The sequence below is a fragment of the Nicotiana tabacum genome, chromosome 1 (assembly GCF_000715075.1).
Source record: "Nicotiana tabacum cultivar K326 chromosome 1, ASM71507v2, whole genome shotgun sequence".
NCBI classification, from domain to species: domain Eukaryota; kingdom Viridiplantae; phylum Streptophyta; class Magnoliopsida; order Solanales; family Solanaceae; genus Nicotiana; species Nicotiana tabacum.
This window is the reverse complement of record NC_134080.1, coordinates 221598301-221614853: the sequence shown is the minus strand read 5'-3', so window position 1 is coordinate 221614853 and position 16553 is coordinate 221598301. Positions and strand designations below refer to the sequence as shown.

General features: G+C 36.4%; 2 protein-coding genes and 2 pseudogenes across 2 annotated transcripts; 3 read left to right on the top strand and 1 right to left on the bottom strand.

Annotated features, from left to right (window-relative positions):
• LOC107782847 (taxadiene 5-alpha hydroxylase-like) overlaps positions 1–2934 on the top strand; it is a 32230-nt pseudogene extending 29296 nt beyond the window's left edge.
• A 567-nt stretch (positions 2935–3501) lies between these two features.
• On the top strand, positions 3502–5780 carry LOC107761988 (taxadiene 5-alpha hydroxylase-like; annotated as a pseudogene).
• A 3498-nt stretch (positions 5781–9278) lies between these two features.
• On the top strand, positions 9279–11341 carry LOC107761990 (uncharacterized). Its single transcript, XM_016580291.2, has 3 exons — positions 9279–9574; positions 10049–10745; positions 10828–11341. The coding sequence occupies exons 1-3, from the start codon at positions 9418–9420 to the stop codon at positions 11156–11158; spliced, it is 1185 nt and encodes a 394-aa protein (XP_016435777.2). The 5' UTR covers positions 9279–9417; the 3' UTR covers positions 11159–11341.
• A 1385-nt stretch (positions 11342–12726) lies between these two features.
• Positions 12727–14905, bottom strand: LOC107761992 (uncharacterized). Its single transcript, XM_016580292.2, has 2 exons — positions 14693–14905; positions 12727–14087 (listed from the first exon to the last, which is right to left on the bottom strand). The coding sequence occupies exons 1-2, from the start codon at positions 14700–14702 to the stop codon at positions 13039–13041; spliced, it is 1059 nt and encodes a 352-aa protein (XP_016435778.1). The 5' UTR covers positions 14703–14905; the 3' UTR covers positions 12727–13038.
• Positions 14906–16553: the final 1648 nt, after the last annotated feature.

Below are 16553 nucleotides of genomic sequence, written 5' to 3'. Positions count from 1 at the left end.
GTTTCTCTCTGTTTTGAACGATTCAAGTTGGTTTTGTCATACTATTCCTAAATGAGAGGAATTTGTGGGCTGAGATCCCTATCTTCTATTATTGTGCCCGAGAGGCTGTGAGGTTAATGACTCAGAGGGGTTGAGAACTTAATAGTGAGGATACTATATATATTATGGATCAGGCTGCACGCCGCAGCAATACTTATATGGATCGGGCTGCACGCCGCAGCAATATAGCGATTGGGCTGTAGGAGCCCCTCTAGAGTCTGCACACCCCCAGTGAGCGCAGTCGACTATTTTTATGGATCGAGTTGCACGCCACAGCGATGTACGGATCGGGTTGAACGCAGCAGCGGTTATTCTGATTTCTGTTGTTATGAGAGATATATGGGTCAAGAGCTGAGAATGAGCAGCACCAAATGATGAGAGTGAGCCCGATGAGCTGATACTATTTTGAGTGACTGACACCGTGCTCATGAGGTGGATTTCTGCTTGTTATTTACCTGCTAAATTACCGTTTTACCTGATTTAAAGAGATTTCACTTGTCGTCTTCACTGATTTACTGCTTTAAGTTATTTTTACTGCTTGATATAGAATTACTTTGTGCCTTTACGTGTTTTCTTGCTTTCAGCCATTATTTATGATTATTACTCTCTAAGTCGGAGTACTCACATTACTCCCTGTACCGTGTGTGCAGATTCAGGCATCGCAGAGTCCGCTCCTGAGTGTTGATCCTCCCAGTCCAGACAGTGTTTTCGGAGACTACGAGGTAGTTGTTGGCGTCCGCAGCCCCGTGCCTCCCTTATCTTACTATTTTCATGTCCTTGAACTTCTGTATCGGATTTTGTATCTAGTAGACCGGTATCCGGATTTATTAGTTGCTCATGACTTGTGACACCCCGGTTTGGGTTGTGTCGGGATGGTTTCTACTATTGTTATCATTATTTCCGCAAATTATGGTTATTATATCATGTTTTAGAACTATTTATGATATTTAACTGTTTAAATGAGGTGTTCTGCTTGGTCTGGCTGACCTTGTCTTCACGAGAGGCGTCATCACGACCGGGTTCGGAGTTAGGGTCGTGACAATTCTGATTGTAGATGCTTTGTTTTTTGTTTACACAAATAAAAAATGACTAAAACTTCTACAAATCTTCTGCAAAAAATAGTCTACAATTTATCTATAATTTATCTACAATTGCTGCAATACAATATATGTCATGTCTTCTTCTTCTTCTTCGAGTTTCAATCTGAAATTCAGCCAAAATCAAGTCTATATCTTCACCAAAAACCCTCAAAATTGAGATATAAACTCCAAAACATATTCTCAATTATTTACAACAACACCCAATCAAAACAAATAATGATTTTTGAAAACCCAAATTTGAATTCAAAACTTCAAAGTTTTTTAATGGCTGTCAATGATGGAATTGCTGCTCTCTTGTCTCTTTGATGGTTTATTCTTCATCATTGAGAAAATTTGAAGCTGAAGGTAAATGCGTGTATGAACTTTGAAGATTTGACTTCAATTTTGATTGGTTTTAGAAGAAAAAAGCTTGAAATTGGACGTTAATGGAAGGGTGTTACATATGTTTCTCTAGTTTTAGCAGAGGGAATAATGGGTTTGAAACGTGGGTGTGGGGAGATACGTGGGTGAGGGTGTGAGTTTGGGAGAGAGAAACGTGGAGGGTGGGGATTTGGAGGAATATACGGTAGCGTTAATTAAGGAGTATTATACGGTAGATTAATTGTACAGTTAAAACACATTATGGTATAGAATTGGTAATTAGGTATACTAAATGTAATTAAATCATACCTTAAACATTGAGGGTAATATAGTTTCCTATATAGAATAGGAATGTAAAAATTCCTTTAATAAATTAGGGTCAAGTAGTTTTTATGCTAATTGAGGGCAAATAATTGTTTTTAAAGTGGGCAACAATTCCTATTTCTAAAAGGTTTTTAACAAATTAGTGTCAAGTAGTTTTTAAATACAGCCCATAATTTTAGTAATAGGCCCCCGTAACTAGCAGCCAAGGGAGTCAAGGTAAAACACGTAAAAAACTATTTGAGCCAAGGGAGTTCGATCCCTTGACGTCTCAGAGCAAATGGAAGCTATCAACAGCTGGACTAATCAGTTGTTTCATACAAGTGGTGTCATTTTTAATAATTTTATCTTATATTACAGTTTTACTTAATATATATATATATATATGTAATAAAAAGTTTCGACGAAGCGGTGTCCCGTGATACCGCTTGGGCCCATGTAAATCCGCCCATGGGAGGTGCGACCTTTCCTGGACTCTGTGTGAACGCTGGAAGCTTCGTACACCAGTTGCCCTTTTCTATAAGCGTTTAACTTGTTATAGCAAGTTACCTACCCGTGATTACTTTTTCAATGATGTGTAAATATTTTTTAAACTTTCAGTGCACAAAACATCAAACAAAAGCATTCTTCATCCATTGATGTGATCTAAAATGGTCTTAATTTTTTCTGTTTCTATGTAGGTGCTGTGGACAACATATGGAACACATTATAGTCCGGAATATTTTGAAGATCCTCAAAAATTTGATCCAAGTAGATTTTACAAGCCAATTCAACCATATGCATTTGTGCCATTTGGTGGAGGGCCAAGATTGTGTGCTGGCTATCAAAATTTCTCTCAAGTCTTTATAAAAGCATAACTTTGTTACCTAATTGTACATCGGGATTCTAGTTCATTTATGTTAGTGGGTTCTAAGTTAATAATGTATATATATTTATAAAATTCTTTAAGATAAATACAGAGTTTGGACTAAAATTACTGGGTTCAGCTGAATATGCAAATCCCATGCTAGCTTCGCCCCAGGTTGAACATACAGTGAAAAGGGAACTTATTAGTTCACACAGTGATCTGCCACGGAGACACTTTTTTGCAAGTGCTGGAGTAGCTGGTGCTTGAAAATTTATATGTTTACATAGGTGAAACTCGATTTCAAGACCTATTTGCTCTGATACTAAATTAAATTTTGTATGGAACCTCATCTGAAATATTAGAAGGTCTTGTAATAATTATTTACTTTAATCTCATTTGAATAAGGAAAAAGATTTTGTCAAGAAAATTTATTATGAAAATGTCGAGAATCATTATTCATTCCTTTTATATTCTTTGACTCAGTTACTTACTTACAATATTTTTTTATCTAAAAGTACACTTACATCTTATTTTTCTTAGATAGAATAAACGAAAAAAGGGATGCTTGTATTGTGGTTTTTATAGGTGCAAGATATTTTTTTTCGAGAAAAGATTTTCTCTTCCAACATCATGAGTGGGTCAACCAAACCGACACACCTTCTCTTTCGGATTTAAAATGGGTCCACCCCTTCCATCGCAAGGCCTATAACGCCCTTGCAATATCATTTTTGAATATAATTCCTCGAATTAATTTAACTCATATGGTTTTACCAAATATGTGACAATACATTAATACATGGCAAAATCTGAATTTAATATTTATGACTGTTTTTTCAACCCCGAGTCGAAAAATATGGAAAAATCTTCAAAACAAGAAAGATGGGATCAAATATGGTTGTTGTCAGTGGAGCCGAAGCATATAAGTTCTTATTGTCTAATGAATTCAAATTGTTTATAAGTTCATGGCCTATTTCTACAGTACAACTTATGGGCAAAAATTCCATAATGGAAAAGCAAGGGGATATACACAAATCCCTTCGTGGGATTATATCCTCAAGTCTTCTTTTTTTAAGCCTAGAGACTAGTAAAAATAGCAGGGCTAGCCATTTTCGGATTGGTCAGTGAAAAATAGCCAGCGTTTGCAAAGTCACTGAAAAATAACCACTATTTTGCTGCAACATGGAAAGTTCCAGCATAATATACTGGAGATCGGTGCACCTGTGTATGAACTTCCAGCATAGTATGCTGGAACTCCAACACACGAAAAGTCCCCCATAATATATACTGGAGATTGGAGCATCTGTGTATGCACTTTCAGGTCTTTGGCAGTCAATGTTGTGTTTGAGTGTTTGATTGGAATTGATGTCAAAAAAGGACTAATTGACACATTTGAGAGAGTCTTGGGAGGTGTTGTTTCACCACCATTTACGTTTTCAGGGTCAAAATATTCAAGAGCAATAAGTGCAAGATTGGAAATACAGAAAATGATTCTTGAAATTGTGAGAAAAGAGAAATAGAAGAACAAGGAAAAGAAGGAAAGTTAGAAGAGACATTACTTTCTAAATTAGTGACAGCAATTATTCACGGGTGAGATAAGTGAAGAAGAGGTTGTTGATAATGTTGTTTTGCTAGTATTTGCAGCACATGATACGACGTCGTTTGTCGTTGCCATCCCAGCTGCTACGCGCTTCTCCTTCAAGGTACGTAACGTTAGAGAAAGCATACTTTTAATTACTTAATTATATTAGTAAACACGTGGAAATACTTTTGCTTCTTGGTTAACCGTGACATTTGAACCCTAGATTCCCTTAGATTTTTGTTCTGATGTCATGTTAAATCGTGTGACGATCTTATCTGATAATTACTTAATTATATTGTATGTTTCAGAATATGTCGATATCACGAACAAGAAAAGACCAGGTGAAATCCTGTCATTGGAAGACACCAAGAAGATGAAATATACATGGCAAGTTGTTCAGGAAAGCATGAGGTTGTTCCCTCCAATCTTTGGTTCATTCAGAAAAGCAACTGTTGACATTGAATATGAAGGATTTACAATTCCATAAGGGTGGAAGGTAAGAATTAAGGATCTTATTTAACTAACAATACACTAATATTATAAGATATTTTTATACTATAAGCATTTAGAAGGGGAGCCTTAGAGCAACGGTAAAGTTGTCTTCGTATGACCTATAGGTCAAGGCAGTGGCGGATCCACGATTTATAGGTCGTAGGTGGCTCAATTATTTTAGTGTAAATACTAAATGGTCAAACATAATCATAGTAGGTGCTCATAGTCAATTATCAAATTTTTAGATATTATCTATGAATATATTGCACAATTTCGCCAAATCCTTCCAAAGGTAGATTCGCCACTGGATCACGAGTTCGAGCCATGGAATCAGCCACCGACGCTCGCATCAGGGTAGTCTGCCTACATCACACCCCTTGAAGGTGCGACCCTTCCCTGGACTCTATGTGAACGTTGGAAGCTTCGTATACCTGTTGCCCTTTTCTATAAGTGTTTAACTTGTTATAGCAAGTTACCTACCCGTGATTACTTTTTCAATAATGTATAAATATTTTTTAAACCGTCAGTGCACAAAACATTAAACAAAAGCATTCTTCATCCATTGATGTGATCTAAAATGGTCTTAATTTTTTCTATTTCTGTGTAGGTGCTGTGGACAACATATGGAATACATTATAGTCCAGAGTATTTTGAAGATCCTAAAAAATTTGATCCAAGTAGATTTGACAAGCCAATTCAACCATATGCATTTGTGCCATTTGGTGGAGGGCCAAGATTGTGTGCTGACTATCAAAATTTCTCCCAAGTCTTTATAAAAGCATAACTTTGTTACCTAATTGTACATCGGGATTCTAGTTCGTTTATGTTACTGGGTTATAAGTAAATAATGTATATATATTTATAAAATTCTTTAAGATAAATAGAGGGTTTGGACTAAAGTTACTGGGTTCAGCCGAATATGCAAAATCCTATGCTAGCTCCGCCCCTGGTTGAACCTACAGTGAAAAGGGAACTTATTAGTGCACACAGTGATCTGCCACGAAGACACTTTTTCGCAAGAGCTGAAGTAGCTGGTGCTTGAAAATTTATATATTTATATAGGTGAAATTCAATTTCAAGACCTATCTGCTCTGATACTAAATTAAATTTTGTATAGAACCTCATCTGGAATATTAGAAGGTCTTGTAATAATTATTTACTTTAATCTCATTTGAATAAGGAAAAAAACTTTGTCAAGAAAATTCATCATGAAAATGTCGAGAATCACTATTCATTCCTTTTATATTTTTTGACTCAATTACTTACTTACATTATTTTTTTTATCTAAAAGTACACTTATATCTTATTTTTCTTAGATAGAATAAACGAAAAAAGGAATGTTTGTATTGTGGTTTTTATAGGTGCAAGATTTTTTTTTTCGAGAAAAGATTTCCTCTTCCAATATCATGATTGAGTTAACCAAACCGACACACCTCCTTCTCTTTCGGATTTAAAGTGGGTCCGCCCCTTCCATCGGAAGCAAGGCCTATAACGCCCTTGCAATATCATTTTTGAATATAATTCCTCGAATTAATTTAACTCATATGTTTTTACCAAATATGTGACAATACATTAATACATGGCAAAATCTGAATTTAATCTAAGATAGCGAGACATTTACAGAATTTCAATTTTTATCCATAGGTTGTAGTATGTAGATACGAGGGCAATAGATTTGGGGCTACATGTCCAAATCTATGTGAGTTTTGAGGGTTCTTGCTATACTTGTAAATATTTCCCCTGGTAATAAGAAATTTAATTACCAAAAAATATTAATGACTTCTTTGATACTATATTAAATTAATGTTGGATTTGCCCCTATACAATTTTTCCTGTTGTTTCTCAATGTTTCATTTTTATTTATTAACTTTAAGCATTCGCATAGTGATCATCTTCAACAACTCAAAATATGCATGCTGCAGGTAAATAAATATAACGATCTGACGAAGTCATTTTCTTGCTTTATTTCTTTTAATTTGCTTTTATCATTTGTTAAATGTAATTTTTACATTTATTTATTTTTTCTATTCTTTTACAAATCATAAATTGATTTTCCATAACTCTTTTCATATCCTCATCTAATAACATCAGACAAGAAACTTGAAATTCATATAATGTCTTAAGTAGAAATAAAAGGAAGTTAAATTAACAATTTGATACAAGCATATTATAGGAAAAAGACAAGAACAAAAGTCCGCTAGATTGTTCATTATTTTAAAAAGAAATGGAAAAATGACACTGTAAAAATAATAGCCGAAAAAATATATAAACTTTATATATTTTTTTTTTGTATATATGCCTTATGTATGTTATATACAAAAATTATACCAATTTTATATACTTTTTCAACTACCAAATGTAAATAATTTATGGCGCGGGCTAAAAGTGATAATGTCCAAAGAAATCCTAACTTCTTCCAGGCTGTCAATTAACACCGGAACCCATAACCAGGTAAATACTTACCCACACCGGGTGTTTACACCAAACTATATTAACTCACTATGGTTAATTAATTTAGTTAGATGAGAATGCATATAATTTACCATGGTTAAATGATTGAAGTCCATATGCAAGACACATGTCATGTATCTATTGGTTTGATGTAAACACCCGATGCGGGCAAGTTTTTACCCTCCTTTTTTCTAGCTGCATTTAGAGGCGGACCTAAAACTAGTTTTGTATTTATAGTTTGAACTCGTTATTTTTTACTTGAATCTTGTATATATACGTAAACAGTTTAAATTTTATGAATATAACAATAATAACAACAATCCAGTAAAATCCCACTATTGAGGTCTGGGGAGGGTAGTGTGTACGCAAACCTTACCCCTACCCCGAAGGAGTAGAGAAGCTGTTTCCGAAAGACCCTCGGCTCAAGAGAATAAAAAGACAAAAGAAGACAACATTAGTTTCACTACAGAAATCATAGGAAAAATAGGAACATAAAATGCAGAAGAAAAATGCAAAGCAGAAACGATCGCTAGTAAATAGGTCATGCACCGAAAAAAGAAAATAGTAAGACATGACATTGTCACTAGCTATCTTAGATAAAAACCTTACCAAACTAGGCTCACAAAGGTACAAAGTAAGGCAAGACTCAATTACCTCCTAACCTACAACCGTAATAAAATCACACTCATTCTGAACTCATCAACATGAAATCTTGGACTCAGTTCTTGCCTCGCATACTCATCAGTTTACAATTATTGAATGGTAGATAAAAAAAAGTCAAAAGATGAGAAAGGTTGATTTACCAAAACAAGCTCTTGTTCATCCACAACAGTCACAGGTGGCTTTGACACAAAAAGAGAAAGAATTTAAAAGCTCAAAGTCCCAGGGGGACAGACAACAATTTTGCAGTCTCATTTACTACAGCAATTCAATGCAGTATTCCTTCACCTACCTGTCTGAGAAGGCATCAAGTCTCATAGGAGTATTAATTATGTCAGCCAAAACTGGTCTTACTCATACCATTCTTTTCCAAGTGTTTCCTTTGTGGAAATTCTCATATTTACTACTTAAACTCAAAATAAGAGTGTGTGTTAGTGGAGAAAACACATAAAATAGGAGTGCTATCAGCTCAGTTGAGCTTAAACAAGCAGATTCCAAGAAAAAGGACCTGGATTCAACTGTATCAGTGCAGTTTCTCTCTGTGTGTGTATATATATATATATATATATATATATAACCTTCACTATCACAAGAATATAGCGATCAAAGAGCTATGACTCAGCTGCTTCATATATTACACCGTATTGCCTTATCGGAGCTGGCTCTTCCGGAAGAGTGTAGGTTAATGATTATTATAAAGGCGTATGTGAAGGACAATGATAGTAGTGGGGTTCCAGATGTCGTCGCTAGATTGAGATCTGTAGGGTGATAGGTACTTCAACTACATTGTAGAGAAGGGTATGGTAGGCTTAGTAGGGCTCGGACTTTCAATATCACCGTTATATTTGTAAGTGATACAATTTCAACTTTCTACCAATTAAACTTAAAGCCGGTATGATACTCTACCTGCAATCCTCTCACTATATTCACATATACAGTGAGATTTACATCAAGTAACAGCAGAGCATATGACTTGGACATATTTCAGTATTCCCACATAATAATACAGGCAATTGTAGAAAGAGATTCTCCTAACCAGAAAGTGTTTATATGGTCATATATTTTATAACTGGGACTATGGAAAGTATTTTGAATTTGTGACAATGACATACTTGGATATAAAGCACAGCCCGATGCACTAAGCTCCCGCTATGCGTGGGGTCCGTAAAAGGGCTAGACCTCAAGGGTCTATTGTATACGCAACTTTAGCCTTCATTTCTCAAAGAGGCTGTTTTCAGGCTTGAACCTGTGACCTCATGATCATATGACAAATGACATACTTGGATATGTTTAGAGTAATTAAGGACCTTTGTCCATATTCTGCAATATGAGATTTAAATGACACCTTAAATGCAACCTGCAACATATACAGCTAACCTCAAACTCTTTCACCTGCTTATATTAACTTCTGTACATCATTACTCTTTATATATACAACTCTTCTCTTGTATCACTAGACATAAGTTAAACTCTTTAACAAACCACCACCACCACCACCCCAATCCCACAACAACTCCCTCTTATTCATTCTCTTTTCTCTCCTTTAGTTTCCTTGAGAGCAAACCAAGATGGTGAAGGAGAAAAACATGCAAACTTCTCTAATCCTGTGGGCTGCAGTTGCCGCTTTGCTCTCACAGAATTTGCTCATTCCTGTCATGTCTACTGCAACGTTTGAAGAACAAAAAACCGATCACTCTCCGGACCCAAATATCAGAAGTCCAAGATGTCTCTCCTTACCTCTCTATGTCATGCTGTTTTTTGCTTCAGTCTTTTGTCACTGGCAATTTTCAAGATATTGCCATAAGCTGCTTTCTTTTAACTACTTTATAAGCTTAGTATTTGCATAGATATTGAACTAAAAGGGAAGCCCGGTGCATTAAGCTCCCGCTATGATGTGGGTCTGGGGAAGGGCCGGACCACAAGGTCTGTTGTACGCAACCTTACCCTGCATTTGTGCAAGAGACTGTTTCCACAGCTCGAACCCGTGACCTCCTTGGTCACATGGCAACAACTTTACCAGTTACGTAAAGGCTCCCCTTTGAAGGACAAATAAGAAATGTTTTCATTACTTCTAAATGTTTGCTGAGTCAAGATATCCAGGATAATAGGATGTTTTTCCAAATTTGGACTGGATTTTTGCTTGTAGACATGTTCATGCAAATCTCCTTCAATCTCACAATTTTATATATTTTATGACAGCTTCGCCAACATCTCCATCACATGGCTCAGGAGGCGGCTCAAGAACACCATCCTCTCAAGGAGGCAGTGGTCGAACACCGCCTGCTAATTGTGGTAATCCTCCAAGTAGAGGGGGGCGTCGTAGTCCCACTCCGCCTCCTCCTTCTGGAGGTCGTGGAGGTGGTTACTATCCATCCCCTCCAACTTCTGCTGGAACTCCTCCAAGTACTCCCTCCACACCTACCCCACCAACTACTCCTATCATTGGCCCAGGCACGCCAAGCACTCCTGGCGTCTCCGTACCACCACCTCCATTTGACCCAAATTCACCACCTTCTAGGGGTGGTTACTATCCCTCCCCTCCAACTTATGGTGGAAATCCTCCAAGTATTCCTACACCTAGCACCCCGTCCACACCAACCATTGTAACCCCACCAACTACTCCTATCATTGGCCCTGGCACTCCGAGCATTCCTGGGATATCCACACCTTCAGCTCCATTTGACCCCTATTCACCACCTTCGGGCGGCTACATCTATCCCTCCCCTCCAACTTTTGGGGGAAGCCCTCCAAGTTTTCCCACACCTAGTACCCCCGGTTTTCCCACAATTCTAACCCCACCAACTACTCCAATCATCGACCCAGGCATTCCAAGCACCCCTGGTATTTACATACCTCCACCTCTATTTGATCCCAACTCACCACCTTTCCCACTTGAGTAAGTGAATTGTGTCATCAGCTTTACATGCAGCCAATTGCAATATGCAGCATAGTCTAACATGAAATGTTATGAATTGCAGTTACTGGAGGACAAACCCGGCTCTAATATGGGGTTTGTTTGGCTGGTGGGCAACTGTTGGTAGTGCATTTGGTGTGGCTGGTGCTCCAGGGTTCGGGGGAAACTTGAACCTGCTGCAAGCACTTTCAAACCCTCGTGCCGATGGCGTTGGGGAACTCTACAGGGAAGGAACAGCTTCTTTGCTGAACTCCATGGGGAGCAAGAATTTCGCTTACAGTACCAAACAAGTTAGGGATAGTTTTGTTGCAGCACTCAGTTCAGACAAGGCTGCAGCAGCTCAGGCGCGGATATTCAAGTTAGCCAACGAGGGTCGACTCAAGCCCAAAACTTGAAACACTAATATATCCATAGTCACTGTGTATCTTGCTATGTCCAGTTTCATTGTGATTTCCTGTGAGTTTGCTTTAGGGTTGAATCTTAATGTCTCAAGAGGATGCCAACTTATAATCAGGTATATGTAAATTATTACTCTGATGTGCTATGCGTTAGATTGCCTTATGCAGATTTCACAAATATTTGAATGTCTTCTCGGTAAAGAAATCATATGTCCAAATAAACAATAACATAGTATTGTATTAGGTCAACATGCTGCTTCTCAGAATCTCCACAAGAACTCTGTGGTTTTGTCAAAATTAATAAACCGTAATTGACCAAAGTTGAAAAGAGAGACAGGCACACGTCGTACAACCTATATAAATTGAAAAGAACTTATCGAGGTTAGATGATCTTTCTTCAACAAAGTTTATCAACAACAACAACAACATATCCAGTATAATCCCACATAGTCGGATCTGAGGAGAGTAGTGTGTACGCAGATCTTACCCCTACCTTGTGGAGGTAGAAAGGTTGTTTCCAATAGACTCAACAAAGTTTACCAATAGGAGAAAAATAATTAAGCAGTAGAATTGACCATATTGTGTCTATTGTATGCGGCTTCCGCTATGTAGGGAGTCCGGGGAAAGAATTGACCATATTTTATCTATCATATGCAGTTTTACCTTGTATTTCTGTAAGAGGCTGTTTCTGTAGCTTGAACCTGTAACCTCCGAAACTCTCCCTGGCACAAAAAAGGAGCAGACGAAAACAAATGTAATGTTTTCTCCCATTGTAGTGTTAGTTCATAAACCAAGCTCCAAAACAATTATCCATAATTGCCTGTGCATTATTTGTGTTCGGATGATAATCCAAGACTTTTACCTTTGCAAATAAGCTGTTAAAATTTAAAACTTGCAGTGGAACCACAAGTCAATGTAAGAAAACTCTGTGCGAAAAGGGTAACATAAGATACATTTCTCATTTCAGAGACATTTTCATTAAGATAATTACCCAAGCTCTGGGCAAGTCATTGGTTTGCATAACCTAATCAGTCACTTTTCCCAAAAATTTCATTCATGTTTAACTTGCACAAGTAGATGACAACAGTTTGATCCAAAAAAGTTCAAAAAATTACTTACTATATTCACAAGGTTATTCTGTCTGCTAAAACATCAAAAACTGAAACCACTAAACAACAACCTGTGGTTGGTGAGTTCATATCATATTTCAGTTCTAAACTTCATCATACCAGTTTGATTCTGGTTTTTAAGGCACACCGATGGCTTAAAGGTTAAAACAAACAAATAAATCAAGATCTAAATGTAATAAAGCAAACAAAAGATTCAGTAGTTTTCATGAGATGTTGAAAAGATTGCTCAAAGGAAAATTGTAATGAATAGTTTTGATCTATGTTGGTCGGACTCTCCAAAAATTTCTCCGCGTGCGTGTCGGATCCTCCAAAAGTAGTACATTTTTTAAGGATCCGACAAGGGTGCGGTATCATTTTGGAGAGTCCGTGCAACATAGGTTTTGATTATGAGTAGCAGGATTGGCAAAAAGCAACCCCGCAGTATTAAAGAAGCAATGGTACAACATTAGACCTTTTGTTCACCACATTATAAGCTTTTAAAAAGTGTAGAACTATTCATATAACATATCTACAATTGAAAAATCAACCAACAATACAACTCCAGAACAATACATTCAGTAGCCAAACAGTATGATAGTCCAGAAAGTATTTTCCATCACAATGCAAGCACAGTAAGTGGAACGGAACCTGGTCAAAATATTATTAGCACCAAACGACATTATTCAGGTCCGCTGTCAGTAGTCCAAAGCAGAGTGAGTGAAATTCTCCCCGCGCTGTTAGAAGAAATTACGCAGGAAGAAGACCTGATTAGCTCAAATGAGTCTCAAACCAGTTGAAGATTTGCTCAGATTGCATGCTGGTCATTTCATGAAAAGCAAATGCAAGGTTCATTTCCTCTTCAATGTGCTTTGCTAAGGACTTATCCGGGAGAACAATCCCTCTCTCTTGGAGAGTCTTGTTCCAATGTATATCACGCCCATCATTTGTCATGAAACCATTCTTATCAACGAAACCTTTTTCCTGGAATAGATTAAACAACTTCGCCGAGGTAGCAACATCAATACCAGGGATTCTATCAGCAAACAGATTAGGCGACAAAGGAAACTCCAAGCATTTAACTTCTGCAACATCAATGCCTTTTCCCTTCAGGAGTATCGCGAATCGTTCTAGTTTCTGCATCCTACTCTTATCTTTTGGCATGTGCACAAAAAGGGTGGGCGGATAACTCTCTGGAATCTCCATTTGATCATACAATCCTTCGATAATCATGACCGTGATGCTACTAAATCTTAAATCAGTCGCGAGAATTGAAACAAAGTATCCTCCAGAGGAAGCACCCAAAGCTACAAGAGGCAAATGTTGAAGCTTTTGTTTAGCAATCCACCACTCAATAATATCTTTGACGACAAATCTTTCCTCTTTGAACGACCAGCACGCCTCAGCACTTGATACCGCGATAACTGCAAATTTCCTAGCTAAAGCATTAAGTGTAAGAAGCCTCTCTTCAGGTAGACCGACACAATTCGGGCACTTAGATGATCTATCCCAAAAGTTAGCTGCTTTACCATCACAACCATGTGCAAGAAAAAGAATTGCTTTAGGTGAGTCAGGGATTTGCCATATCATATCTGTGCCATTCCTGAACTCTACTATGGGGTCTAACTTAACCACAGAGCTAAAGTTATCCCAATTCTGGTTTAATATCTCAGATGATGAACCGGGTTTTTCTCCATTTTCTCGATACAAAACCAAGTATAAAACAGAAATGAAGAGAAAAAATGCAATCACAATAGGCAGTCGTTTATTTTGGACAATATTCGGTAGTTTCAATACCATCTTTCCTCGTTCGAGCATGCCTGGAAAACAATAGGATCATTATTCTCTCGCAATTACATTTGGAGATAACATAAAAATAGGCAAAAATCACAGTTCAGGTTAACATGATAAATATCTTGGAAATACAAACAATGTGGAGCATCCAAAAGCTTGCTCAAGAGGCGAGAATTGCCCAAAACCACCAATTTTCTTTCCCGCAATCGATGTGGGACTTCAACACATTCTCTGTGATGAAATTGAATAACTCCATTTTCCACATTTGTATTAAAACAAATAATTTAGCTCCAAAAACTCCATTGTTTAGAAAGATTTGGAAGAAAAACCCTCAAAGTTTCTTCTTCAAAAATTGAAAACCTTCAATAAAAAAGTAACTTTATCTTTTTTTTATTTTTTTAGATTCAGCTCAATTGCTCGAACAAACACTTCTGCTAAAAATAAAAATAAAAATTGAGAGTGCAAATTCAAAAGTCAAACGCTCCAAAAACATAATACAAGCAGTGTTAAGCCTCCATTTCTGCAGAAAATAACTAAGCAAAGTAACAAGAGATGAATAGACTTATGGACAGACTTTAGCATAAATATATTTATAAAAGAAAAAGAGAATCACAATATGAAGCTTAATTACCTGAAAACATTTTTATCTTCCGATGTCTGTAAAAAGGCTCTAGTTGATAGAGATCGAAGTCGTTGACTGGTTATAGCACAAGTTGCCTGAAAATATTGAGGTGGTGAAAGAGTGAAGATGGGGAACCATGTGCCATGGATTCAAACTAAAGTACCTGAATCTTACTCAAAATAGTAAGTACGGTCCAGGTCCAGTTTTCGCATTGATAATTGAAAAATAATCACCATTTGCAAAGTTACATCATAATATATTGGTAATTGGAGCACGTGTATATATGTATGAACTTACGGCATATTATGATGTAACTTCACTATATTATGTTGGAAGTTCACATTTAAAAATTCGAACTCCAATATATTATATTAGAATATTTTTGAATTTTGAGCAATATTTTCATTCAAATTTATTTTTATATAAAAAATAATTAAATTTTAATTATTTTTTATATTGTGACTATTTTTCAATTACTATTTATAAATCTGAATATACTTTAGCCTCAGCTCCACATTGGTGTTTGGACTTCTAGATTAAACCAACGTCCTTGTAATGACTTAATATGAATGAATATTTTCCTGCCTTTACCAACAAAAAAAAAGTACTACTGTACGATTTATTTAAAAAATTAAAAATTGGATCTTTTTATTCAGAAATTAGCTTATTCCGTGACTTGTATGGGTAATTGTTACCAGTCGTATTTCATTCGTATTGTTAGTGAAGGATTGAAAATATCCGCTTAACAATTTAGGCACAAGCAAAAAATTCAACAAAAGTTATATAATATTAATTCATTAAACTACCGAGAGAACTTGGTAGGAGACTTTTTCACCACTCATAAACTCTTAGAATCTATCTACATTATAACTACCTCTCCACCATAGAAAATATGTAGTAGCATCCCTATTTATAATACTACAAAATCAAAAATTTATTCCAATATAAAATTGGTAAACAAAACCTAACTAGACATGAATTAAATAAACTACCAAATATCAAATCCTAGACAACTTAGGAATACTAATTAATCTTGGTTTAATTTCCAAAAGCCTCCCTTAAACCAAGATCTTCATACTTGATATGGCTGTCCAACGGGACGGGACAAAATTAATGGAACGGAACGACATTTAAACGGGACGGTGGCGGGACGAGACGAAATGGGACGGGACAAACGGGACGAAACGGTCGTCCCATCCCGTCCCACTAACAAATGAGACGGGACGGGATGGGACGGGTTCGTAGGCCTTAAGTGTAGTTTTTTTTTTAAAACATCTAGTTTTTTTGAAAATGACTAAGTTTTTAAAGTTTGCAATGGCTAGTTTTTTGACTTATTTAACAAACTTAAATGTTAAAACGGAAATTAGGAAACTAAGTAAAGAATTATAAAATATTAAAACAAAAGACTTGTAATGAAATATTATAGTAATTATAAATTTATAATATAGTTATAATTTATTTAATATAATTTCAAAGTATTAAGTAATTAAGACAATTCATAAAAAAAACCAACGCTTAGAGCCTTTTATTTTATTAGTAGAACTTTCAAATCTCAAAACATGTTATATCATCCATATCTTCCTATAAAACTTCTGCCGTAGACTTAGAAGTAGAAGGAGCAGTTTCACAACCTGTTGTTTCCATAGATTTATATTTATCAAACATTGACCTAGCATAAGTGTTACGACCCAATCCCCGAACCCGGTCGTGATGGCGCCTCTCGTGAAGACAAGGCCAACCAGACCAAAATGAAACACCTTTTTTAAACAGTTAATCATCATAAACAGTAATAACATATAATATAATACTCATAAATTGCGAAATTTAACGGCAATAACCGCAAGAACCATCCCGACACAGCCCAAACCGG

Coding starts and splice junctions, on each gene's coding strand:
- LOC107761990 (XM_016580291.2), top strand. CDS start 9,418: ATGGTGAAGGAGAAAAACATGCAAACTTCTCTAATCCTGTGGGCTGCA. Junction 9,575..10,048: donor AAATATCAGAAGTCCAAGAT/GTCTCTCCTTAC, acceptor ATTTTATGACAG/CTTCGCCAACATCTCCATCA. Junction 10,746..10,827: donor TCACCACCTTTCCCACTTGA/GTAAGTGAATTG, acceptor TATGAATTGCAG/TTACTGGAGGACAAACCCGG.